Source organism: Etheostoma cragini, chromosome 10, assembly GCF_013103735.1.
Source record: "Etheostoma cragini isolate CJK2018 chromosome 10, CSU_Ecrag_1.0, whole genome shotgun sequence".
Lineage (NCBI taxonomy): Eukaryota > Metazoa > Chordata > Actinopteri > Perciformes > Percidae > Etheostoma > Etheostoma cragini.
In genome coordinates this window covers 2905372-2931304 of record NC_048416.1, presented here as the reverse complement: position 1 = coordinate 2931304, position 25933 = coordinate 2905372, and the positions used below count along the sequence as shown (strand labels likewise).

General features: G+C 40.5%; 1 protein-coding gene across 1 annotated transcript; it reads right to left on the bottom strand.

Moving 5' to 3' along the window:
* Nucleotides 1-12649: 12649 nt before the first annotated feature.
* On the bottom strand, nucleotides 12650-25077 carry LOC117951353 (LON peptidase N-terminal domain and RING finger protein 3-like). The gene is made up of 12 exons (XM_034883038.1): nucleotides 24252-25077; nucleotides 18534-18652; nucleotides 18301-18423; nucleotides 17546-17662; nucleotides 17245-17446; nucleotides 17039-17123; nucleotides 16345-16459; nucleotides 15754-15875; nucleotides 14161-14319; nucleotides 13879-14041; nucleotides 13300-13449; nucleotides 12650-12838 (listed from the first exon to the last, which is right to left on the bottom strand). Exons 1-12 carry the CDS (start codon nucleotides 24934-24936, stop codon nucleotides 12680-12682), a joined length of 2199 nt encoding a protein of 732 aa, XP_034738929.1. The 5' UTR covers nucleotides 24937-25077; the 3' UTR covers nucleotides 12650-12679.
* Between the last annotated feature and the right edge of the window lie 856 nt (nucleotides 25078-25933).

Below are 25933 nucleotides of genomic sequence, written 5' to 3'. Positions count from 1 at the left end.
TAGGTGTAAACCGAGCCCTGGGTATCCTGCTCTACCTTTTGAGAAAATGAAAGCTCAAATGGGCCGATCTGGAATCTTCCCTATATGTTGTCATAAGGGGAAAGGTTAACTCTCCTTTCTCTGCTTTGCCAGCCCAAAGAATTTGCCACATCAAATATGCCTTGACTTCTCTATGGTTATCTCAATTTACCTGCATTGTGTTACCTAATTCAATTAAACATAACTAGTTTAGCCAGTTGAGTCAATTGAAGTACTCCAACACCCCTTTGGTACATGAAACACGGTATCTCCCGGAACCTTTAAAATGGGGCTTGATGGGCTGGGGACTCTTTTAGCCTGAACACTCTGGAGAGGAAACACAATGGAGGTGAGGTACTTGAACACAAACTTACTGTTGTACAAACGGCAAATGTTAACCTGCATGCAAATTATCAGGCAAATACTTTACCATACTGCACATGTGTAGGTAACCAAAGGCTACCATACTGCACATGTGGAGGTAACCAAAGGCTACCATACTGCACATGTGGAGGTAACCAAACTAGCAAACAGAGTACATGTGTTTCTCTTGACAGGGCTGGCCTCTAATCAACACAAGCTGCAACCTTCATAAAACATTATTTTCCAATAAACATTCAAAACTTTTATTTATTCATAACAAAATGAGTTATAATGCTATGCCTTTCTTACCCTTAACAGTCTTTACGAACCTTTCCAGTCTGGTTTTTGCCCCTCCCATAGTACTGAAACTGCCCTAATAACAATCCCCAATGATCTCCTTGTAGCTGCTGATTCCAGACTAATCTCTATCCTCATCCTCCTCAATCTCAGTGCGGCCTTTGATACCATTTCTCACTCCATTCTCCTCAATAGACTATCTTCTCTCAGCATCTCTCACACCCCTCTTGACTGGTTCCGCTCAAATCTTTCCGACCACACTCAGTTTATTCAACTCAAATCTTTCACATCCCACCCTTCCCCTGTTATTACTGGCGTTCCTCAAGGTTCAATTCTTGGCCCCCTCCTTTTCATCACCTACCTACTTCCCCTTGGCAATATTTTCCGCAAATTCAGTATGTCCCATACTAACTGCTTGCTTGAAATTAAAGACTGGTTCACCTCAAACTTCCTTAAACTAAACAGTGATAAAACCAAACTCCTCCTCGTAGCCACTAAATCCATCCTATCCAAAATAAATAGTTTCACTCTTCCAATTGACAACTCCTTGGTCTCCCCTTCCCCTCAGGTCAAGAGTCTGGGCGTAATCCTCGACTCTTCCCTATCCTTTCAATCACACATAAATAATATCTGCCGGTCTGCATACTTCCACCTACGCAACATTTACCTCCTCCTTCCCTCCCTTACCACTCACACTGCCTCCATCCTTATCCACAGCCTCATCACCTCCCGCCTTGATTACTGTAACTCCCTTCTTTTTGGCCTCCCTCAAAAATCCCTCCATAAACTTAAACTTCTTCAGAACGCAGCAGCTTGCGTCATCACCAGAACCCCCTCTTTTCATCATATAACCCCTGTCCTTCAGCATCTGAACTCATTCACATAGCCGTCCTCTCCCCCTCCATCCGATCCTCCTCCTCTATCCACCTCACTGTACCCCAGCTCGACTTGTCTCCATGGGGAACGGAGCCTACAGCCGCTCTGCTCCCCATATCTGGAACTCACTCCCACCTGACCCCCGCAGTATCGACTCTCTCCCCCTGTTCAAAACCAGACTCAAAACCACCTGTTCCAGCTTCCTTTTTTGTCAATAAACTCTTTCTGTAATTTTTTCATATCTGTTTATACTTTTTTGTTCCTTGTATCTGTCTTTTATTGTCTGTAAAGCGACCTTTAGTGTTTAGAAAGGCGCTGTTACAGTAAATAAAAATGAATAATTGTTATTATCATATAAAAGAGACTTCAGATACACTATTAGGGGACCACTAAGGTCTATAAAAAAGATACTTCAAATTAAATTTAAGCTAAAGAAATGGATATATACTACTTTAGACCAGAGGTCAGCAAGACAAGAGAAGTACTCCTGCCATGAAGCACATTTTACTTGACTGAAATGTTGAACTTACAACAATGTCATAGCCACATGGAGCTACTGGAGAGATGCGGACCCCTTGCTATAGACAAATAATTAAGAATAACTATAATCAACATAAAACATTCTGAGACTCATTGTATTACTGAACAGATTTTTGATAAATTATACTGACTTATTGAAAACTTGCAAAACTTGCAAAGTACTTTGCCAAATGGAGTTTTGAAGACCTGCTGTACTGTGGCATGTACATCTCTGCAGATCTGTGTTGTGTGAAGGTGACTTTCTCCTCATGTGTGGCCAGATTCTGAACCGTGTGTGTGTGTGTGTGTGTGCGTGTGTGTGTGTATCCTGCAACATGAGCCAAGCGTGCGTGCGTGCGTGTGTGTACAGGAAGCTGCAATCAGAGGGCTGTTTAAACTTCCCAGATGTCTTTTCTGGGTGAGTTAGGTAACACGGGCCGCTGCTGCCCTACTTCTGATACATACCCTGTGACACACACACACACACAAACACACACACACACACAGACACACACAAGCATTCCTACATGCTGCCCCAAGCTGGACCAACAAGATGTACAATATGTGTGTGTCCTTGCCAAGTATCCATAGCGATAACTGCTGGGTGCTGACCTTCTCATTTACAGGTTATATAACAACCAACTTGGCAAAATTCCCAGAGGTAAGGAGACAGTGTGTGTGTGTGGTTTTGGGGGGGGGGGGGGGGGGGGGGGGGGGGGGGGGGGGGGGGGGGGGGGGGGGGGGGGGGAGTCTTGAAGAAAGACTTTCATAAACAAAACAGCTACTCACCCTGCTGTGAACAAATCATCTTAATGTTAAAAGTAATTACAGTTCTCAAGATTCAATTCAATGCTTAACCCCTACCATGTCTGCTATCATTTGTGTCAGATATTGTATGAGATTTATATATTTATTTATATATTTCTTCCCAGAGCAGGGACACATATGAAACTCAACCTTTGTGTTGTCCTCCCGGTTCAAAAAGATTAACTCTTCATTTTTTTTACCCTCTTTTTCGACATTTGACATTTTCAACGCATTCTTTTTTTTTAATTCACTACCACCACCTTACTATCATTAGTTTTACACTACTCCTTGGAATCCATGGTCAATAACCCTCATTAATATAGAATTATACCTAATATTTAAGTTAATAAAGCAGACTAAATTATGAATTATTTTGACTAATAGTTAAGATCGGAGAAACAGCTAGCCAATGAGAGCCTGGCCATCAGCATCCTTTACCCAGCTCATGAATATTAATGAGCTCAGACAAGGTGACATCAGACTGATCAGCTGTTGTGATTGGTCTGATTTCTCCTCTCATTTCTTTTCAGTGACTAGAGTTTGTGTACACCACCAAAACTTTTGTGTCAAGGCTCTTGGCCTCCTTACACTTTATTGGAGGATAAGTTTAATGTGCAACATCATTTTTTACACAATATATCATATGGGGTCCATCTCTTTTTCAACTGAGGGGTCCTTAACTTTGTCCCCTGATAAAAAGTGAAACAAATAAGGAAGTTTGGCTGTTTAGGAGACTTATGTTTAATCCTGGTTACTCTTAACCCTCATGTTGTCTTCGGGTCAAATTGGACCCGTTTTCAATTTTTTTATATTCAAAATAAAGGAAGTTGAGATACGGGTGAAAAATGTTGGAAAAGGCGGCAAAATCGATTAAAAGAAAAATCAAAACTATAAAAACTTCCTAAAAAACTTTGTAAAAAGCAACAAAAATGTTGAGATAAGGGGAAAAAAGGCAAGAAAACACAAGGGTCAAGAACCTGAGACAAACAACACATCCGGCAAAGTAGCTAAAAGTAACAATTAAGTCAAGATAAGAAACGCTTTGCTTGTCCAACAGTGGGGAACTTGCAGAAAGCAGTTTGCAGTTTGAAGTGGACAAAAAGCTAAAAAGTTGAAATGACACAAAATCGTTCTGGCAGCTAGGGCTATAAACCAAGACGCCCTGTGGCACAAAAGAAACAATTTCCTATGACTTGCATGTTGAAAGAGATTTCTCTAAATGAATGTGTGTGTGTGTGTGTGTGTGTGTGTGTTGGTGAATGCACTTTTTTTAAGCGTCCCAACTCCAGCGAAATGACTGATTTTGATAAGAATTCGATCCATTCGGAAGTACCCAGCTGGGCCAGCCGAGTCTCTAGGGTACCTGCTTTATGGGTCGCATAGTCCAGAAGCAGTGCCAATCATCCAGCTAATTTCACACAGTATGTGGTTTTGGCTCCATGAGGGCTCTGTGCCCCACTGAGCGACTCTGAGACTTGAACGCTGTATCCGTTTCTTATTATAGATCAATGCTAGCAGTAGAGCCACAGCTGGACACATTTTAAACACACTCACAAAGCATACTTTGGTTTTTTAAAACCAAGTTTTTTAAATTAGTAGTCATTATTAGGAATTATCTGATCAAGAAATCAACTATGTAGAGCTCAAATGTGGGCCGTTTTACGAAAATGAATAGCTAAATGCAAATTTGGTGTGACTGTGTCAGGAGCTCCACAGACTGACGAGATAGCGGCAGCCCGCGGCGCGCTTTACCCAGCGCAAAGTCATCGTTTCTGGGTTACTGGACCACCAAATGCCGCTGCCCCTGACGGAGCTCCATGGAGCTGCTGTCCCTCGATCCGCCTCTTCCAGGTTCCAGTCAATCTTATAATGGATCTGTGTGTTTAGTTATTAAATACTTTTGCCCTCAAGTCACCTGATTAGAACTCCAGCCAGATCCCAGTCAGACTGTGGAGCACCTGGACTCTGCCAGTCTGACCAAATTTGCAATTAGCCATCAATTGTCATAACCTGGCACATATTTCAGCTTTTTCTTCTTCATTTTGGCCTGGACAATGCGTTTCTATTTCGAAAAAGAAGACGCAGAAGACTGTGCCTCCTTATGAAAACTACTGCCAGTTAACATTTAATGCATGCATACATATAAATACATACAGTATGACAGTGTGTATTGCATTTCACTGTATTTCTGTTATTTATTGCACGCTAATTTAGGCATTTTAAGTCTCCCATAGATTAAATTTGAGCACGAAACCAATTTCTCTGGATTCCTCGTAGACTGAGTGCTGATTTGCATGAACAGGATACATCCAAGACACCAAGCAGAGGTTTTTGATGAAAGATGTTTACTGTATGCAATACACAGGTCTCATTAAAGCTTCTGCGGCTCTATATTTAGAGGCGCCGGGATTGGCATAAGTAGGCCTTCAAATCTCTCAGAGTCCTTATGGGACTGCAGCGAGCTAAACTTGCTAATCTGCAGTGTAATTATACTGAAGAGCAACAATTAAAGAGTGAGCCAGGAAGATAAGGAGCCGCTGCTTTTTCCCTCCTTCTCTCCTTCTTTAATACTACTTTCAGTAATAAGTGTCGAACTCGGAGTGACCTATATTTAAAATGCTTTCATAACCAGACTTTGTGTCGGTCCAGCTCTCCCTCTCTCTGTAGATCTAACTTTTTCCGTGACTTTGCAGCTCAAACATATTGGAGACGTGCGTGTGAAAACAAGCTGCCACTGTCCCAAAATGACCGTCTCTCTCTCCCTCTCTCTCTCTCTCTCTCTCTCTCTCTCTCTCTCTCTCTCTCTCTCTCTCTCTCTCTCTCTCTCTCTCTCTCTCTCACACATTCTCTCTCCCAGACTTGTTTTCTAAGTGGCAGTTTTGTTCTCTCCAACAGTCTTTTCTTGGCTTCTTGCTCTTGTTGATTCTGCCTTATTTATCCCACCACACTGTCTCTCGCACGCACACACACACACACACACACACACACACACACACACACTCTGCTCCAGAGACCCTCTACTTCACAGAAATGTTTTTAAGACCCACATTTTTCATATTTTTATGAGCAGCAGTGCAGATTGACCACATCCACCGCTTGTGACCCCCGGCCCTGACCTGCAGTGTTTTACCCAGCCCCCCTTCTACTGCCCTATGACCAGATAGGGCCTACTAAACGTTGTTGAATTCCACACCGAAGGACGTAATGTGATTCCTTGCGTAACTGCTATATAACAGGACTTACTTGTGAAATGCAACAACTCTGGGCACAGTACCAGTATCTAACCTGGCTCAACTTGAAGTGGTACCCTCCTTCAGTCCTGCTCTCCCCCACTCCGTCTGCAACTCCGTTTTGTTATCTCTTTAATCCCACCGTCCAGTGTCGGCAGCAGCTTACACAGCTGTAACAATTCCAAATGTTGCTGTACAATATCATTGTCTTAGAAATAATTCAGATTAATACTATAATTTTCTCTATCAGTCAAATTCAATGGATCACATTTTAAAACAAATTCAAGTTTTGAATGAATTCCAGGATCTATCTTTTGGTTATACATCATATCTCATATTATATGACCCAGATAATGTAAGAACACAAATACCCAGTGTGTGAAGTACACTACGCCTCTTTATTATCAAAAAAACTTCCCCCTCCCCCATTTTTGTTTCTATAAACGTGTTAAGAGTCAAGTGCCAACAACTACCAATTGAACAAATAATAAAAAATATATATAGTCCGACCAATAATCACTTATTTATCCAAACAATGTCAATGATTGCCGGTCATACACCTTTAGACCTTAGCAATTTCAGCAATAAATGTCAAAGAAAGCGTGATTATGTAAAAAAAAAAAGATTTTAAATGGGCAGTTATGTATTGTTACATACCTATTACAGCAGTACATGCTGTCCAGTTAAACCCTGTTCAGACCCATAGAACTTTAAATTATAGCAGATTACAAAGATAAAAGTGTAAATAACATCTGTGAGCTAGTAAAATTGACCCAAAAATGAATTTTCAGATGCAGGAAAATACTATTACAGGTTTAAAGAAATATTACATTTTTGGGGAAGTAAGCATTTCTTGACAAGAGTTAATTGAGACGACTGATACAACTCTTGTGACTGCATGTTAAAATGAAGGGTTAGCTTAGCTTAGCTTAGCTTAGCATAACAACCCATTTTAGCTACGGCTAAAACAAGACGTATCGTGTTACATAGTGAACAAAGGTGCTAGTAGGTGGATTTTGTTATCTTTTTGGACAGTCCCCGGCTAGTAGTTTCATATTTCTCCATATTTTATGCTAAGCTAAAATAGGCTAACCATCTGATGGCTGTAGCTTCACATTTGTCTTACAAAAACGAGAGAGTTTTTATTTAATACGAGTAGTTCAGTAGGCTACAAAGTGATTCTATATTGTTGTTTAAGCCTTACAAAACTACAGTTGAGTTTTTAAGAACAGCTTTAAAAAACATTTTACTTTAATGAAAATTTCCAAAATGGAGTTTTATCAACAAACGAAAACACAGACCATCGCCCACTCTCAAGGACTGAATTTGGAAAGAATTCCAGTGATGAATTATTAAACAAAAAGTGATATAACTAGTAACCTGATCTGTTACTTTTGTAAGAAAGTCAGCCGGCCCAGACATCGAGTCCAGTCCGGTACGTTCACATCCCAAACCTTTTGATTTAATCTCAAGCTGTAGCTTCAAGACATTTATGCACATACATTCATCTTGCGCCAATTCACCAAGACACATTTAGAGGCCATGGAGTTCTGCAGGTTAACATCCTTTAAAAGAAGCAGGCAATGTAGTGACTGATACTGAAAATATGAGGAGCGCTCATGAGATGAAGTATTTTTAGAGAATGTTATATCAGAATTTATTCAGCTCGCACTTTTTTTCCAATTCATTTTGCCAGTTGAGATAAATCAAGTATTCCTTCAAATACTTATTAGTATTAGTATTTGAGATCAGTATCAAATACAATTCACATTAAGCTCTGCATCGACAACTTTGCAGAGCAAATGACACAAAAGGACACACGTTTAAGTTTTAAGTTAAGTTTTTAAGTACGTTTTGACAAATATGGTGCATTTTAACATTGGAACGAATCCAAAATAATGCGTTTGGCAGTGGTGGGACTAGGATGATCAGGGGCCTTTTCCATGGGGCCCCTCCCCACATCCACAGCGATTCATGCAACATCTTTTTGGGCCGTCCTCACATGAGGGCCCTGGGTACTCGGCCCCCTTTTTCCCCCTAGTCCGACACCCCTCAGGATGATATATGTACATTAATTGTTGAGACCCTCAAATTACACTTTGGAGATACCGTAGAGTACACAACAATGAGAGGAAAACACCAAAATTAGGAAGCATAGTTTTTCTTTTCTGCCTCACACCGTGACCCCGTTCCGGATAATCGGACAAAGATAGATGGCTGGATGGATTGATGGAGTTAGTAACACTTCCTCGAATGATAGATGGTTGAATTTTGAAAGACGAAGGTATCACTTCTTGGTATTCCACCAGCCTGCTTTTTTTGCATAGCTGGAGAACAAAAGATCAAAATGGATTCATCAACATCGGCGTTGTTGACATTTTGTTGTGGTTACTGAACAAACCAGAGACGTCGGCATCCTTTACAGGGAGTGTGTTTGTGTGTGTCTGGGATGCTCGGTTAACCCAACACTAAAATAAAAAGGTTGTAAGTGCCAGTTTGTCAAAGTCCTCAAGAGATTGAATTGCTACAAAATGTTAAAATGATACCACCAGGCTTTAATAGTTGACATCGAGACAAATGCCAACGCGGTCAAAGCAAACCTAACACCTTATAATATTCACCTTTGTACCATTTATTTAAAAAGCACAAAAAAAGCATAGCAATAGAAATGCTTTAATTGCTGTTCATAATATGAGTCAACGGATTACAGGGGATAAGGCTAAGTGGGTTGGTTGCTTGCCAGTGTGGAATAAATTAAATCAATCCCACAATGCCTTACAGAACCCATGGCTCAAAAACTCCCTCATTAACATGTTCTGTGTATATAAAACAAAACATGATAAGTTATGGTTTTAAGGGAGGTTATGTACTAAACTAAGCTAGCCAGCTGCTAAGGCTAGCTAATACTTGATTTAGTCATTTAACCTGAAGGCATGAAAGGGGTATTGAGCTTCTAACTCTAATGAGCTTTTTCCCGAAATGTCAAAGAGTTAATTAGGCAGGCAGGATATGTAAATTTGTCTAGGAACCAGATTACATAACAGATTAGCATTAATTGTTGTCACCTCCGCCATAAACCAGGTTCAAACATTAGCATGCAGTAGTTGCCATTGCAGTTTGCACAAAGTGGAAATGGAAGAAGTCCAATTTAAGGCACTATTACTGCTGTCACAGATTAACAATAATTCACAGATATCAATTTTAAGCCAAACCTCATTTTGATGTCATATGTTGACATTTGTGATGGGGAAAAACACTGAATGTGACGTTATCTACGGACAAAACATCATGAGGCTATACTATTAATGATTAACTTGATCAGAAAGGGAGTTTTACTGTTTTTCTTGGAACATTTACTCATGTTCACAACATGTAAGAAAGAGAAAAAAAGATAGGAATAGCATATTTGATTTCACTTTCATTCTATTTCTTCACATCTATCAGAAATCTGAAATATGCTTTTATGCTGGAGGTGTGATTTTATCTGTATCAATGTTTTTTTTTTCCTGTCCTGCCCAGTTTGAGACAACCATCTTCCAATGGAATTTTACACTTGGTTCATTACACAATACATTTAAATACAATATTGCTTTTTCAGATTGAAACCATCTGACAATACAATATCAATGTGGAAAATATTGAAATATTGTGGTGTTGTACTTTCTCTATTTTATAGCTTTACATGTCTTGGACGCTTTCAATAGAAAATAATAAATGTGGATGGTCTGAAATGGAAATCCCTGTACTGTCACACATGAAATAAAGAGAGACAAACACACCAGTAAGTGAAGAGATTTACATAATACAAAGAAAAAACCTGATTGAGCATAGACACATGTCAAATCAAACACTTGAGTATAAAATAAAATGTTCTGAAGGAAACAATCTCCTGCATTTTCTAGAGATCACTTGTTGCCATGTATATGAAAATGTAAAATGTCACAGATATCAGCAAGGCCCAAATATGTTGTCAAACACCATTTTCTCAGAAATATGTTTGTGGGAGTTTTCAAAATCTTGTTTCATTCCCATTTACACGTATTAATTACTGTCAAAATCGTGTTTTGAATTGATCAATTTCCATAAAGTAGGTAGATGAACATTAAAATGAGCCTTGTATTAGCATGGTACTACTTAACATATTGAATGTTATTACCAATAACCATGTTATTCTGTGGTAAGAAGGCACTGGCCTTTTCTCCAATCAAACCCATATGAATGCAGATCTTTTCCAGTAGTGTCAGCCTGTTAGACAATGCATATAGACTTACACTTATGGACCCAAGATTTTACTTTTTTCCGTGGTGATACAAATAAATTATGTATTCAGATTCTAGAAATAGTAGAAATACACACCCTGAGGCCTGTCTGCACCGTTTCTTTCCCTTACTTAAAGTGCAAAATAAGTAGGAATACTTAGAGACTCTCTCAAAGCCTGTAAGTATTACAAGTATCCCTGCTGACGGCGAGTGGAGCCAAATAAGTTGGTCAACATAGCTCGGATTGCGACAGGCCGAGAAAAAAAACAACTGCTTTGCTTTGGGGTCACCAGTGATCTAAAAATATGTGGTCTTGGGGAGAATCTGTGTCAACTCGTTGCCAGATATTGCCCTGGATAGTTTTCAGCGGCAGCCCTTTAGGCTCCAAGTTGTTAAAAGTGTTCAAATTTATTTAAAACTGCAGTTACCAGGGTATTGTTTTTAGGGTTAAATGTTATGAGGATTTTTTTAAATTAATGTCTGTTAAGTCACTATCCATTGCTGGATGATGTAACACAATGGTGACTGAGCCCAGTGCTGAAAGCTCTTGCAGTTACAGTAATATGACCTGTGTGTTGGTGTCGACATTCCCCAGAAAAAAATCACAAAGACTGCAAACGATAAAACTTCAAAAGAAAGTGAAAAAAACACCGGCAGGCAATTACTGCTTATCGCCATAGGTGATGTTAAAAAAGGAACAAAATGGAGCTCTTCGAGATTGTAACTTCTTTTTTTTTCTTTTAAATCCATTGGAAAGTGGTCAGATCGACGCCTCTTTCTGTGTAATGTAAACAATGTCACGGCATGCATAAATAATGACAAAATAAATAATGGAGAAAAAAAATCCAACAAATACAAAAAAAAACGATGGATAAAACACGACGGCCAAGGGGCCTGAAAACACACCAATGTAAAAGTTTCAGTCTATTGTTACTCAGCTGCATAATGTCGAGTCAGACAGAGACAGAGACAGAAATGAAGGAAGCAAGGAAAGAAGGAAGGAAGGAAGACAGATTAGCAGCCAAAAAAGGGTTGTTGTAAAAGTTACGGTAAAGGGGTTTAACTTCAGACGCCCATACTTAATAATAGGCGTACCAATTAAGACATATCAGCACAAGAGTTTCTTGTTGTCCACATGATGTTAGACAAAAACATGTACTTAGCATTAGGGCATTTGCAGTGTTCCAGTGGCGTCCACTGTTAAGGAAAGGAAGGGGATTCTGTTTGAACTAGGGCTGTCGGCATTGACACTTTAATCACGATAAGATTAATGACGGAGCCTAACGCGTTATGATAATGTTCATCTCGTTAAACGCGTGCACCAAAGATTCTTTAATTTACACCGTCACTGGCGCTGTTGCCAAATGATCTTTGCTACGAAGGATTGCTACGCTCAAGAATCTTCGGCTGCTACTATTTTGACCCTTTGAGGCACCGTTACAAGCTACCATAGACACTTTTTACCTCCTGCTGCAGCCATGGAGACGAACAACACCGTTCTAAATGGAGCTTTTTACTTAAAAAAACTCCCGTGGAAACCTCAAAAGCAGTTTGCACCTTGTGTGAAATGGACCTAAAATATCACCAAAGCACTTCGAGCGTAAGCTACCATCTACTAGCTTAGCATGCAGCTAGTGCAGCTAATCAGGTTGTTGCTAGCGGACTTCAGGCTAAACACAGAGATGAGGATGAGACCAAATCGAAAAAAACTAACTGAAGCGTTCGCAAAACGGCTAACTACAAATCCGTCAACATCATACAAGACTCTTGTCTTGCAGACCTCCTACTGTTGGCATGGTGACCAGTCACATATTGCCTTCGCCGGGGACAATAGTTGCATGCATACATAGCCAAAGCAAATGAATTGAGTTTTGATTATGTGGTAAAAGATTCAATCGCAGATAAGTAAACATTTTACGTTTGACAGCCCTAGTTTAAACCGAACTGCAGTCGCTTTTGTGATTTTAAGAAAGAAAGACAGAATCCTTCTTGTCTGAGCATAGCTTCAGTCTGCAGCTCAGCTTGGTTGGTTTTTTGTATGGTGTGAAGGGAATGTCATGAATGGAAGAAATGTATGTGTTCAGACGTATTGTGTGTGTTCATATGTATTGCTGCTGTTTTGTTCTAAGACTGTGTAGTGTGTGTGAGTCCAGTGCTGCTTTCCGAATGGGATGGCGCTACAACGAGGAAGGTGCAGCAACATCAGGTCTTTGTGCGTTGAAACGGAAAAACCACAGGTCAACTGCTGTGGTTAGTTGCTGCGGATTTTTTTTTCTTCCCCCAGGTAGGGTGCAACACGTGGAGCGCGTGTCACCGGTGCCGGCTGTGGGCCATGAAGAGCAGCACCTTGCGTATGCCGCGGAGGCGTTCTTTCAGAGAGGTGATGGCCAGGAACGGCAGCTGGGCTCGGCCTTCTAACGGGAGCACGGCGAGTAGCCACCAACACCACGAGGGACCGTTAGGAGACTCCTAAAGGAGTAGGAGACGCAGTGAGAATTTATCCATTTATTTGAATTCCTTTCTTTATTGGGAACACAGATAGTTTACATAATACATCAAGGATGCATCTTTTTTCTGTTTTAAGAGCAATAAAATGAATACACTGTATAATGTAGAAAACAATCAAATAAAGGTAATTTTAAAATGGCACACACAAAAATAATATATTTTTTTTAAATTAATAAAAACTGCACTAAAAAGTGGACAAAATAAATGTAATGATAACTCAAATAAATTAAAATATTTTTTTAATAAACAAAATATTAGTGAGAAGGTTTTTAAAATAACTTTAAAGGGAAATTAAAGTGAGGCTGTATCATAAATCCTATTTGCATCATTTAAAAAAAAAAAAAACATAAGATAGATAGATTTGATAGAAGGATGAATGAGTAAAAAAGGGGGGGGGGGGGGGTTGTGAATCCTGTGTTTACCTGAAGTTCAGGGTCTTTCTGAGGCATGGGTCCAAAGTGTCCTTCGATGCGGTCCTTCTGCTCGGTTTTCAAGGAGTTGACCCAGACCAGGGCCTGGTCGTACACCGTGTCGTGCAGAGACTGCAGCTCACGCTCTGCCACACCCTCCACCTACACACACACACACACACACCTTTGAGTTAGTGCTGTGCAATTGACAGGACAATTTCTAATTTTTGACTGATATTGCAATATGATTCACAACATTGCAGGGACTGATTATTTTTCTATCATTATTCTCCTTTTCATTGGAAAAAGTACAATAAAATACAAATTTAAATGATTATAGTGTGATTTCTGTGAGGATCTGTAGGATACACAATGCTTAATTCAGAATAGTATCATACCTATTTTGCCTTTAACAAATATTGCTCCTCTCCCCAGCAATTTGGATATTGCACTAGCGATTAATACTGCGATTAATTGTGCAGCCCTACTGTGAGTTAGAAAATCTGGTAATTCTCTATCAAGCCACCACTTCTCCATCAACCCATCACCCTCTCCCAGCTCCTCCTCCCTTCTGCTATCTCTTTCTCGTACCTTAGCATCCTCCAGGTACTCTATATCAGCTGTGTTGTAGCCGTCCCTCTCGCTGTGTTGAATGACTTTAAACCGCCGTCTTCCGATGGTGTCCACAACTGAACGGCCATCGGAAAAGAACTTCACATCGCGGATCTCCAACAGGCACCCGTAGTCTGCAAACCTAGAGACGGGATTAGGGAGAGGGCAAAACGTTACACTACCTGGATATACACTCGGACGCTTATGTATTAAACACATTACCATAAGTACACATAGGTACTGTACTGTCCTAGCACTGACCCTTTGAGGTTGTCTTCCAGACACATGCCAAAGCACTTGGTACCCGTCTCCATGCATCGACGAATCATCAGTCTGTAGCAGGGCTCGAAGATATGGAGAGGACACGGCACAGTGGGGAAGGCCATGGTGCACACAAATATAGGCACATTATTGTTAAGACTGAAGAAAGAAAAGAAAAAAAAAAGAGGCCTGTGTTAATGTGGTGCACAGCAGAGTCATGGAAATAGGATAAGTCCTTTCATTCATAAAATTCATAAAATGGACACAACCTTAAAGGTCCCATATCATGCTCATTTCCAGGTTCATACATGTATTTCAGGTTTCTACAATAACATGTTTACATGCTTTAATGTTAAAAAAAAACACATTCATTAACTCTCTGGGCCCTATCTAGCACCCAGCGCAATTGACTTTGTACACCTTTTTACAGGATGTGTTGTTCTTATTTTGCACCCAACACACAGCTGACTTTTTCCTCCACAGACTCACATCCGTAAATTAGGGAATTAACTTGGGCTCGTGGGGGCGGTTGAGCAAAAACAATTCACTTGTGCTATATTTTGCAGTTTCAGAAAACAATTCCACCACAGACCAGGAAAGACCTAGTCTAAAGTCAGTCAGCCTAGCAAATCCACCATTGTAATAGCAACTCGCCCTGGAACAAGTGCTCGGATTGGTTTATTGCATGTTACGCCCAAACCACACCTATGAGTAATGTAGCTACTTCAGACCAACCCATTTTTGATTTGCGTCTGGCTCCAGACTCGTTTATCCCGCAGGTATAATAGCAACAGCGCCCGAGATCCCCCCCACAAAGCTACATGCATTTGGCGTTTCAGATCGTTAAAATAGGGCAATCTGTCTGAAACGCTCCATTTTAGCACCTGTCTCTTTAAGCCCGCCTCCTCAAAAAGCCCACTCTGCTCTGATTGGTCAGCATGTCTGGGTCTTCTACGTGTGTGCTCCCGGAGTTTTTTCACCGTCATTGCAGCTGGGAAATGACTGTAACGGCAGTGTAGCGGCACTCTCTAACTATATATAGTAAAGTTGTGACATCACATCCGTACAGGAAGTCCTAAAGTCCTGAGCCCAGTATTTGAAGCACCCCACTAGCTTTATAATGAAAAGACATGGAATTCTAACTTTTTACAATATGGGACCTTTATAAAAAATTAAATATATATATATATATATATATATATATATATATACTGAACAGTACTTTCTAGGCACTCCCATTCCAGTAGCATTTGAACTCCTACAGTGTCCTTATTATTCCAAGAAGCATGACTTCATCAGTGAGGGTTCCTTCCAGTGTAATAATAGTTTTAGGTTTTTGCGATTTTGGTACCATTTCATTGCTGTTGATCTGAATGGCAGATTCTACGCGTATGATGATACTTTGATTAGTTGGTGGAAGTGATAACACATGAATGAGGACATATTTGTAAAGGAATAAAGTTTTTTTCTTTGCTAAGAATGATCTCAAAACATTACAAAATGGAGCTTTAACAAGAGAAGAGAAACCAGAACGAATAGAGCATAACAAAAAGGTCAGACCAGAGGTTGAGGTAGTGGAGGACACAAACGTACTTAGAGAGCTCGGCCATTTCATCCTGGTGGATTCTCTGTCTTTCGATGAGCTCTGAGGGAAGATACTTCGATATCAGGTTCTCCATTAGTACTGTCTTACAGAGCTGCCTCTGGACCAGGTACTGGAGAGGTAAACAGACAGAAACCATATTGGAAATGGGTTTTTAGTGTCAAACAAGATAAGAGTGAGTGAGTTTGAGTCACACAGTTTTCAACAACATCCATGTTGTGGCCTGCTCATCATCCTATTCTGTCAGTGATACATATTTGCCACCTTTTTAAGCAATTGGGTATTGGCCATGACATAACTACTCCAAATTAAACAGTTTGTGCACCAATTTAATTTCAGAATTCAGCATTTCCTTGGCAAGCCACCAACTCTGTTCCAATTCCCGGTGTCATGTTCCCGTACATAAACATCACCCCAATGAGTTCCACAGTGATGTACATAGATTTCAAATTTAGGGGGAAATAGATACTATAATATGGTGTAATAAAAAGTCGGATTACTGCATCTGTACTGGACTCAGGTTAGAGCAAACTGATTGGCTCCTTACGTTATAAAGCATGGGGGAGTGTTCCGGCACGTACCTCAGACAGCTCCTCTTTACAGAGTGGACACTTTGGGTTGTGGTCCAGACATCTCTCCAGACACCGAAGACAGAATGTGTGACCGCACGGCGTCGTCACTGGCTCATAGAAAAGTCTAGGTGGGAAACACGCAAAAGTACAACACCTCAAAAATGATGGACATACAAGTATGTGGCTATGACTAATGATTATTATTATTTTTTGAGTTAATCTCTCAATTATGTTTTAGATTAACTGATTAATCATTTTGCTTGCAAATTTAAAAAACATTGTGAAATACGTAGAAAATGTCAGGATGTCTCCTAGCCAAGACAAAGACTGCAGCTTATCATATATTTCATCACAGGCTATATAACTGTCAGTGGCCATTTAGATAGATAGATAGATAGATAGATAGATAGATAGATAGATAGAGAGATATTTATTGATCCCAAAAATATGGGAAATTACAGTGTTACAGCAGCACACAAAATATACATACATACAATATACATGGAATAATAATAATAATAATAATAACAAAATATAAGAATAAAATATAAGAACAAATATTTAAATATATACAAGATGGGGAAAAAAACAAAATGTGCAACTGTTTAAGTATAAGCACACGTTACACAACTGCTAGCTTTATTGCATTGTGTGACTGTTGATAAAGATGTAGGTCTGAATCGAGCTGTAAAGTAAATCTCACCTCATGCAAAGAGAACATTCCAGATCTTTCGGGTCCAAAACATCAGCAACCGCAGAACTCAATGGATCAGGTGCCTCTGCTGGCTCTGAATGGAGAGAATATCACAATAAAAAATAAGACACAAATGTGGCCAATGGAGAGCGTGTACATGTACATGTGTTGCTTGGCTATGTGCAAGTGTGTGTGCACAAAATGGAAACGCTCACCAGACTTCGCTCTCTTGTGATCGTCTCTTCTCTCCTGTCCTCCCTCCTCCGTGTTCTCATCTAGGCTACTCCGTTTCCTTTTGAGGAGAAAACAGCGGTCTGGCCTCCTGACTTCGGGCTGTCTCTGATCCTCTGGCATCTCAGGTGCAGGAGGTGTGGAGGCAAGACTGGACACCGACGACCACAAACTGGGACTAAAGATCTGAGAGAAGGAAAAGATGAGACATGGTGTCTCCACATCCTTTTATTTATTTATTTTACTTTTGAAATTGTCGCCTTGCGGAGGTGGAGCATCTCATACCTGGGAGGGAGGGTTAATGCTGTTTTTGATGTGTGCTCTGAAAGACAGTGAGTTGGAGTAGTCGGAGATGTGTTCAGGGACCTGATCTGTCACTGGAGCCAGGAGGTCACAGAGGAGCTGAAATAAGACAACATTGAAAGATGTGAGTATTCTGCATACATGTATCACAGAGCTGGGCGATATGGAAAAAATCAAATATCACAATATTTTTGACGAAATACCTCTAATTGGATATTGCGGGGATATTGTAGAGTTGGCAATCGGTGCTTTCACAAAACATTTAGACAATGAGATTTGTGATAAATAATCATCAATAATGTGAATATAATGACCAAGTGGTTGAAGGCAATTAACAGCTATAGACCAGTCTGGTAAGGTCAGAAAATGACATCACTTTTATGTAATGACTTTGAAAACAAGTGAACTCTTGTGTAATTTTAGGACATTGCAAATGTCCAAAATCTAAGACGATATCTATATTGACCAGCCCTACTTTATGATAGTACAATATTTCCCAATGCTAATGCAGTGTGTCATGTTTTCTTTAAAACCGGCTACACGCAACTGGGCAAAACAAAGAAATGACAAATAGCTTAAAACTGTAGATGATTGTGAGACATTCTTTCATATTTTACCACTCTTACACTTATTGCACTTATAATTTACATAAATTAACACAAAGGTATTACAGATGGCAGATGGAATAAATATATTTCATCTGTGGGTGCGTACTTTAATACTACTGCTGGATTTACCTTGTGAGCCTCAGTCTGGGCCAGTCTACAGTCGGGCTCTATGGACAGACAGACCAGGTACTCCCTCAGAGCTTCCTCTGTCCTGCCTAGCGACACCAGCGCCTGAGCCTTACGAACATGACCCTGTAGGCAGGAGGAAGACATATCCCTCATCATCACCATAACTTGGAACATTTTACTAACATAAATTAAAATTTGTATTCGTATAATGCAAAACAACATGTCTTCCATACCTTGGACCAGTGAGGCATGAGTCTGCAGGCCATCTCAGCGTCTCTCAGAGCTTTTTCGTAGTGTCTCAGACTGGAGTGGATCTGGGAGCGATTACTGAACAGTATGTGGTCCATAGGTGCTAAGAAGGAGAGAAGGGACAGTTAGTAAGACAGGCAGTTGGTTCGTTAGGTATTGTAGATGTTGTTACTAGCAACTAGAGGTGGTGCGATTCATGAAAAAACATCCAAACTGTTTGGTTTGCTTGTCTCGGTTCAAACCGTGTCCAATGTAGACAGTGTGTTTTCCCCTTCAAACAATTTCAAACCATATACATTTTAATATCAATGTACACTAACGTTTTTTCACTAAAGTCGCTTAAAATGTGTTGCTGTTTTCAAGCCTTTTGGCTCTCTGCAGCGGGCAGGGCTAATCAGTTCCCCCCGCAACTGACGCGCACACACACACACACACACACACACACATGCACACACACACACACACTTGTTATTGTAGGTGCAATGATAAGTTGAAGTCGACTACGTCCTTTATCAAACCGTGTGACTGTGTCCCAGGCCAGGGTAGGATATGAACTAACAATGTAAAGATTAACAAGCCCCTGACAGACATGTTCACATTAAATTCATTCAATACATTATTATTTTCTGTCTTAGATCTACCCTCCATTTCCATATTCTGCCAACAGTTGCAGCATCCTGATTGGTAAAGTTACTAGGTACTAGGTAGGCCTAGAGTAGTTTTATTCTCCCTAAAACAAGTTTCCTTTTTATTTTTAAAGAACTATACAATACAAAATAATCCTACTTTTTCTTATGTATTCTGACCTTTTCAAAAGATGGAGCTTTAAGAGTTCCTGTCTTTTTCTTTTACCCCTTGTGTTGTCTTCCTGTTAACCATGAACTTGTCCTTGAAAATGACACTTTTTGTCGTTTTTTCTGATTTATTTGTCACTTTATCCAGCTTTGGTGCTTTTTTCTTCTTCTTTTTTAACCTGAGCTGTTTTAATAATAGGTTTTACACTTATTCTTGGAATTCATGGTCAACAAACCTCATTTATATCAAATTATACATAAGTTTTTAGTTAAAAAACGCAGACATTATGAATTATTTTGACTAATAGTTAAGATCAGAGGGTGTTGAGTGGATCTCAGATGGGTATATGTAAAAAAAAAATGTATTCAAACGCTATAAGAATCAGTAAAACACCCAAAAAATTCAATGAAAGCGATCATTAATTTTACCTGAAGAATATTGTATGGAATCATCCATGTTATTTTAGTGCAATTTGGTTGAAAGAAATCCATATTTCAGATATAAAACACTTTGAAACGGGTCAATTTGGTCCAAGGACAACACAAGGGTTAAAGGATACCGTTTTTGTAAGAGCTACGCTACAGATGGCAGTTTGATAAATGCAAGTTATTTCAATTGATATTCTGTTATATTTCAATCTTCGTGTGCTAAAAAGGCACATAAGTTCCTGTAGATGGCGATCCGCATTCTCCTTTTTTTGCCAAATAAATGAAAAGCTTGTTGAAATCATCAATGTCTTCCCTCTGGCTGTTTCAACATCTCCCCTAGCTTTCCTCAGACATGGTCCCGTTTGTGCATGATTACATGATATGACTATTTTTTTTTAATACTGTGTTCCATATTGTGGATTTTCCATTTACAGTAAAGTAAAATACTAAAAAGCAGCACTTAAGGAGCTGGAACCAGTGAATTGCTTGGCATTTTTGCAGAATAAGTTACATTTACTTAACCAATTAATGTATTATCAAAGTAGTTGTAAACAAGTCATCTGTCAATCAACTAATCATTACTCTTTTGTTTTTAGCACTCTATTCCCTTTACATACACTAAGTTGAATGACCCCCATACTGAGGCAAATGTTTTTTATAATATACTGCAGAATCTTAGAAAAAATGCATGGCCATTACTTCTTAATTTTGTTGTGTGTTTAAAAGCAGAATATACTGATTATATAGGTTTCAAGGTTATGTGAAAGAAGCCATGTTTAAAATGGATCCGATTATGAAACATGCTATGAAAAAAAAATGGTGCTGATTACAAAACCGTGCCGCACTATCAAGGCCACCCACATTCCAGGTTTCATAACTATAAAAACTTATGCAAATGTCACAGCTAGCCCTATGGGAATCAGAGGGAACCATTTCCCTGACTCTAATACAGGGCAGGCTACAGTCACTCACTGACATAAACACAACAATGGAGATGTTTCACAAAGCTGCACAATACTTTTGCTTTGTAATACACACACACACACACACACACTCAGAAACTATGTAATCACACATACATTCATTATGACTTATGCAATCAAAACTGGTTCCTTAACCCGATGGGTCTTGTAATGCTGGTGAGTAAACCTGAAAATTGGTTTTGTAAACCATGTATGCCAACACACAAACACACACAAACACACACACTCACACAGGTGATTAAGGACATTGTACTGACTTCCCTGGATGCTTACCTTAACCCTAACTATATCTACTGCAAGGCATAAACACTTAACCTAAACTTAATCTACATCAAACTGCATAGCACACATACACACACAGCCCAGAACAAACGCAGTGAACGGTGACATAACACAATTATGTCATTCATTGCCTATCATTATTTATTAAATCGATTTTGCTAAACATGCTGAATCACATTCTCGCATCCTCTTGTTGAACTCGAAGATCCTGGAAGCAGCCCAGGCCGATACTAACCTATCACCATGGGAGTCCCCCAGCTCAACCACAGCTCCACTGCTACTAATTCAATCTGATGCTTCTATCAGCTGTCAATTGACCATCCAGGGAAACTGTGGTATACTCTAGTACTGTAGTATATTGCAGCACATACTCATATTCATCTCAACAGCAAAGCCGACTGATGCAAAGCATGGACGAATGCACACAACCCCAGTCATCCCCTCTACCTCTTCTTTACACTGCTTCCATCAGGACACAGATACCTTGGCCTGGATTGGGGTCTGGGAACCAGCTGGTGCCCTGAATCTCTGGCGCTAACCAAATCCTACACAAAATGAAACATAGGTCGCATAGGAGGCTACCTCCAGTAGGGTGGAGGACCAGTTTGGGTGGGCTAGTGTGTCCACCCCCAACAAGGGTTTGTTGCTTTTACCCTCAGAGAAAACCAAAGAGGACACTGGGTTATCTATCTTTGTGTGGTTATGACCAGGTAGAGACCCCAATTCTCTGGGAGCAGACCCCCTCAGGACGTTAATTCCGTCCTTGTGTTGAAGAAGTCCATCTGCGCCTCCGAAGTGGGGAACTGTCACTATGGCTCCCTTAAAGAGGACTATTTTACTCTACAGGGCGCAACCTTTGTGGAAGTAGAGGGGGAGGTCTGAACGGTAGGGGTTGGCAGCAGAATTGCTGAGCGTAACCTCTCTGTAAAAATCCTGTGCAGCCAGACAGGGAGATCAATTACCACATCAGGTAATTGTCCGTGAGTGCCAGAGCAAAGAATTCCTGTTCGGGGAGAGGACATGCATGTCATCCTGCGGATAGGAGGAGGAAATGCAGCCACGAGAGACAGGCGGTGCAGTCGGTCTCCTCTAGGTGAAAGCAACCCGGGCAGAGGAAACAGGACTTGGGGTGTCCGAGAGATGCATGGATGCGATGTGGCACGGGTGAGACAAAGCTTGCGTGAGCCATAGTAGATCAATTCGTAGTAGAAGCAAAATGAGGAGAAGAAAACCGTGACGTCAGAGGGTGACAAAAACTTGTGTCCGATCCCAAACACGGTGCTGAATGAAAAAAAATTGCAAGGCCCATTAAAGGGCGATCTAGCGCACATTCTCTCAACTGGAGTAACATCCAGGTAACTACTATTTACACAAACTCAACTAAACTCAGTTCAATTTACTTTATCCAGCTTTGCATCAATAATATAAAAACAATATACAATGTATGTGTGTATGGGACATACACCCCTATAAGAAGTAAACATTATTCCAGACTATGTATCCTAATTAATAACTGCCTGAAAATGTAGTTATAATCTGTACATATTATTGTTTATTTCCCTGCCTGTAGGTCAATGGTCACCCGTCCCATTCCCACCTCTGCCTATATAACCTCTGGTATGGCTGTGAGCATCAGTGTCCCTAGTGGGGACCTGAAATAGTATCCTTGACCTACATTTGCCTGAATCATTGTTTGACGTTACACAATGACGGAGCTGAGGGGAGGGGGGGGTGGGGCGTGTTACATACTGATGCACTTGCCTAGCCTCCATAACCTATTATCCAACATATGGGTCTGTTGCTCTCAGATGCCAAACAGCTCAACTACATGTGATATCTAGCATGTTAATAACATTTAGACACCATGTTAACAATGCGCAAACATGTTGTCTACGTGTTGTTAACATGTTGTTAAAACGTTAAAATGTTAACAACACGTTTTTCTTCTCACCATTTTTCTACTACAACAGACTTTTTCTGCTATGGCAGACGACAAGCTGTGGCTCACCTGTTCTGTGTCCATGCCCCTCTTGGACGCCCCACGAGTCTTGTTTTCTACCTAGAGGAGACCAGCCCAGAGCCGGGGGCCGGAGGTGGGAAGCCCGCACCAAAGTCCTGGATGGACTACGACAAGGAGGACAACCGCCGGATGTGTGACATCATGACTTGTCCAGTGTGAAGGGTTAAGTCATACTTTCCCATTGGCTGCTGAACACTAGGTATAAACTGTTACTATAAGCCTGTGGGGTTGTCTACCACTATTAAACATGCTAAGGATCCTCCATTTCTTTTCTTTTTTGTGTATTATATAAGAATGATATGTGCAGTTTTATGACTTACAATCAATCCAGATATTTAAATTGTACACAATTGTTCACAAATGTAAAATTCTACACAAAAAAGGAATAAAAGGACAAAGAACTAAAAGGATCCATAGCATGTTAAATGGTGGTAGGCAGCACCCCAGTATTACAGCATGGGAATGAATGACACTCACCCATTTAAACTGGCTAAATCTGGGCCAAATGGCTCAGAATTACATGAAATCAACGCTTTTGTCAAATTTGTGTTGTGTGAAAATAAACGTGTTGTTAACATGTCACATATATTTGAACTGCCAGGCTTTCTACAGAGGCCAGCCAGGGTATATAACACACTTATGAAACAAAGTCATATGTACGGAAGAGCATTAGGACCACATGTGAAAAAGGTATTTGAGTTCTGTGTTTAAAGTCAGAGTTTTTAAAATCAGAATTTTAAGAAAAAACCACCACAATTCTGATTGTTTTTCCTCAGATGTCTTACTTTTTTTTTCTTCAGAATTCTGACTTTATTCTCGAAATACCTTGAATGTTCAAATCTGAATTCCGACTTTTTTCTCAACATTCTTCTTTGATTTCATAATTCTGATTTTAGACTCATCTCAGAATTCTGGGAATAAAATCAGAACTCTGACTCAGAACTCAAATACATGTTCTCACATCATCTTCCATACATGAAGCACGGTTATGTAATTTCTTCATGGTGGTATGACACATCATTTTGGCATGTTATTATGTAGCAAACCCTTATTATACATAGTCTACGAAAGAGTACCTATGGAAAACATGAAGTTAGTACCAAAAAAAGCTATTTAGCCCAATAGCCTAACGTTTCACTGTCTTTTAAGCCACTTTTTAACTTTCTCATGCCGGTAAATTGTTCAGTGTCCTACCTATCAATATGGCTCGGTCATATTTCTCCAGCGCTGCTTCCATCTTCTTCTCCGCGTACAGTCCGTTGCCCTCCCGCCTCAGCAGACCGGCCTGGTGCGAAGTCGGGAACGACTTGGCCAGTAGGTTGCTGAGGACCACATTGACCCTGTAACTCTGGACGTAGGCTACTCTGGAGCTCACCTCGCATTCTTTACACATCACCGGCTGCTCCCTCTCCTTCTTCTCCCTCTCCAGACACTTTTTACAGAAGCAGTGACCGCATGGAAGAGTCACAGGCTCAAACAGAAAGCTAAGACATATCCGGCAGGAGAAGTCTTCGAACCCAACGCCCGGGCATCCAGCTGCAACCGACGCCCCAGACTCCTCTCCTCCCCTCGGGCCCCTGTTTTGACTGTCACCCCCGTCTTGCCTCCTGATACTACCCGAAAGGTACTCTATAAGGTTGTTCAGGTGACCAGGTCTCAGTCTTTCTGTCTCCGAGGCTTGTCTGTACACCTCGAAAGCCTCGGTGAATTTGCCCCCGAAGGCGAGTGCGTCAGCCCGCTTTACCATCAGCTCCTGCCGGCTCCCTGGTTCTCCAAGTCTCGCTAGTTGGTACTCGTAGATATCAGCAGCTAGGTCGAAGTTTTTTGACTGGAAAGCCTCCGCTGCGAGCTGCAGCATGCTCTCCATCTCTGTCTCCATACCTGGTAGGTGGTTCGAAGTCTATACCCTCACCTATGTTTGCGTCTGTGGCTGCTGGGAAACTGACTAAAGCACATTTATGAGCTGGAAGTACCCACAACATTCTCAATGGAGCAGCGCAGGAAGAAAAAAAATGTTATGTAAAAGTTGTGTCACGTGACGCCGGACAGCTGTTCTCATTGGATGAACTCAGAAGAAGAAAAATACTGTTACAAAACAATTTGCCATGTAACACCAGAGCTTGACCGACTATGTCGGAATGGCAGTGCTTCTGCTTATGGTCTCCCTGAGGGATCTGTGGACACAATACCACTGCTTTCAAACTGACTGCTGACACAGTTTGAATTAAAAGTTAGAATACAAATCGCTGTCAATACTGGGAAGCGCTGTCAGAGCACTTTCCCGGTTGTCAGACATTAGGCAACATAGCCTGATCAGATATCACCTTATCAAACTGTGACACTTTCACAGAGCAAACTGTTTGATAACTGTGACGGCCAGTCGCTGCAGTCGTGCATTTGTCACTGTTGCGTAAACGTGTTATTACAAAACAAATGTACCATCTTACCGAACACATCTAGAACTTTGTAGGTCAAACTTTCATGCACTTAGGTAACACCTGCAATGTTAGTACTACTATTAATACTACAACATTCTCAGTAAGCTCTATTAAAAAACTATCACTATAATATCTATATATATAACTTTTATAGGGTTAGTGCAAAGATTTGGCATGGCACTTGCAGCATTGTTTGTTAATGCAAGACTATGGAACTATTAAAGGACGAATGACACATTCTTCATCTTGCAATTTTTTTTGCTGAAGCCTTTAAACAGATCTTGCCATGTAACTGACAATGCATTTCAGCATTTTTCCATCAATCTGTAATAGGGACTTTTGGGCACGGTGGCTAGTGTTCAGCCTGTCACACATAGACTAGATATAACGCTGGAAGTAGGTAAGGGTCAAAACTTAATGACTCTGCTTACAGGATTG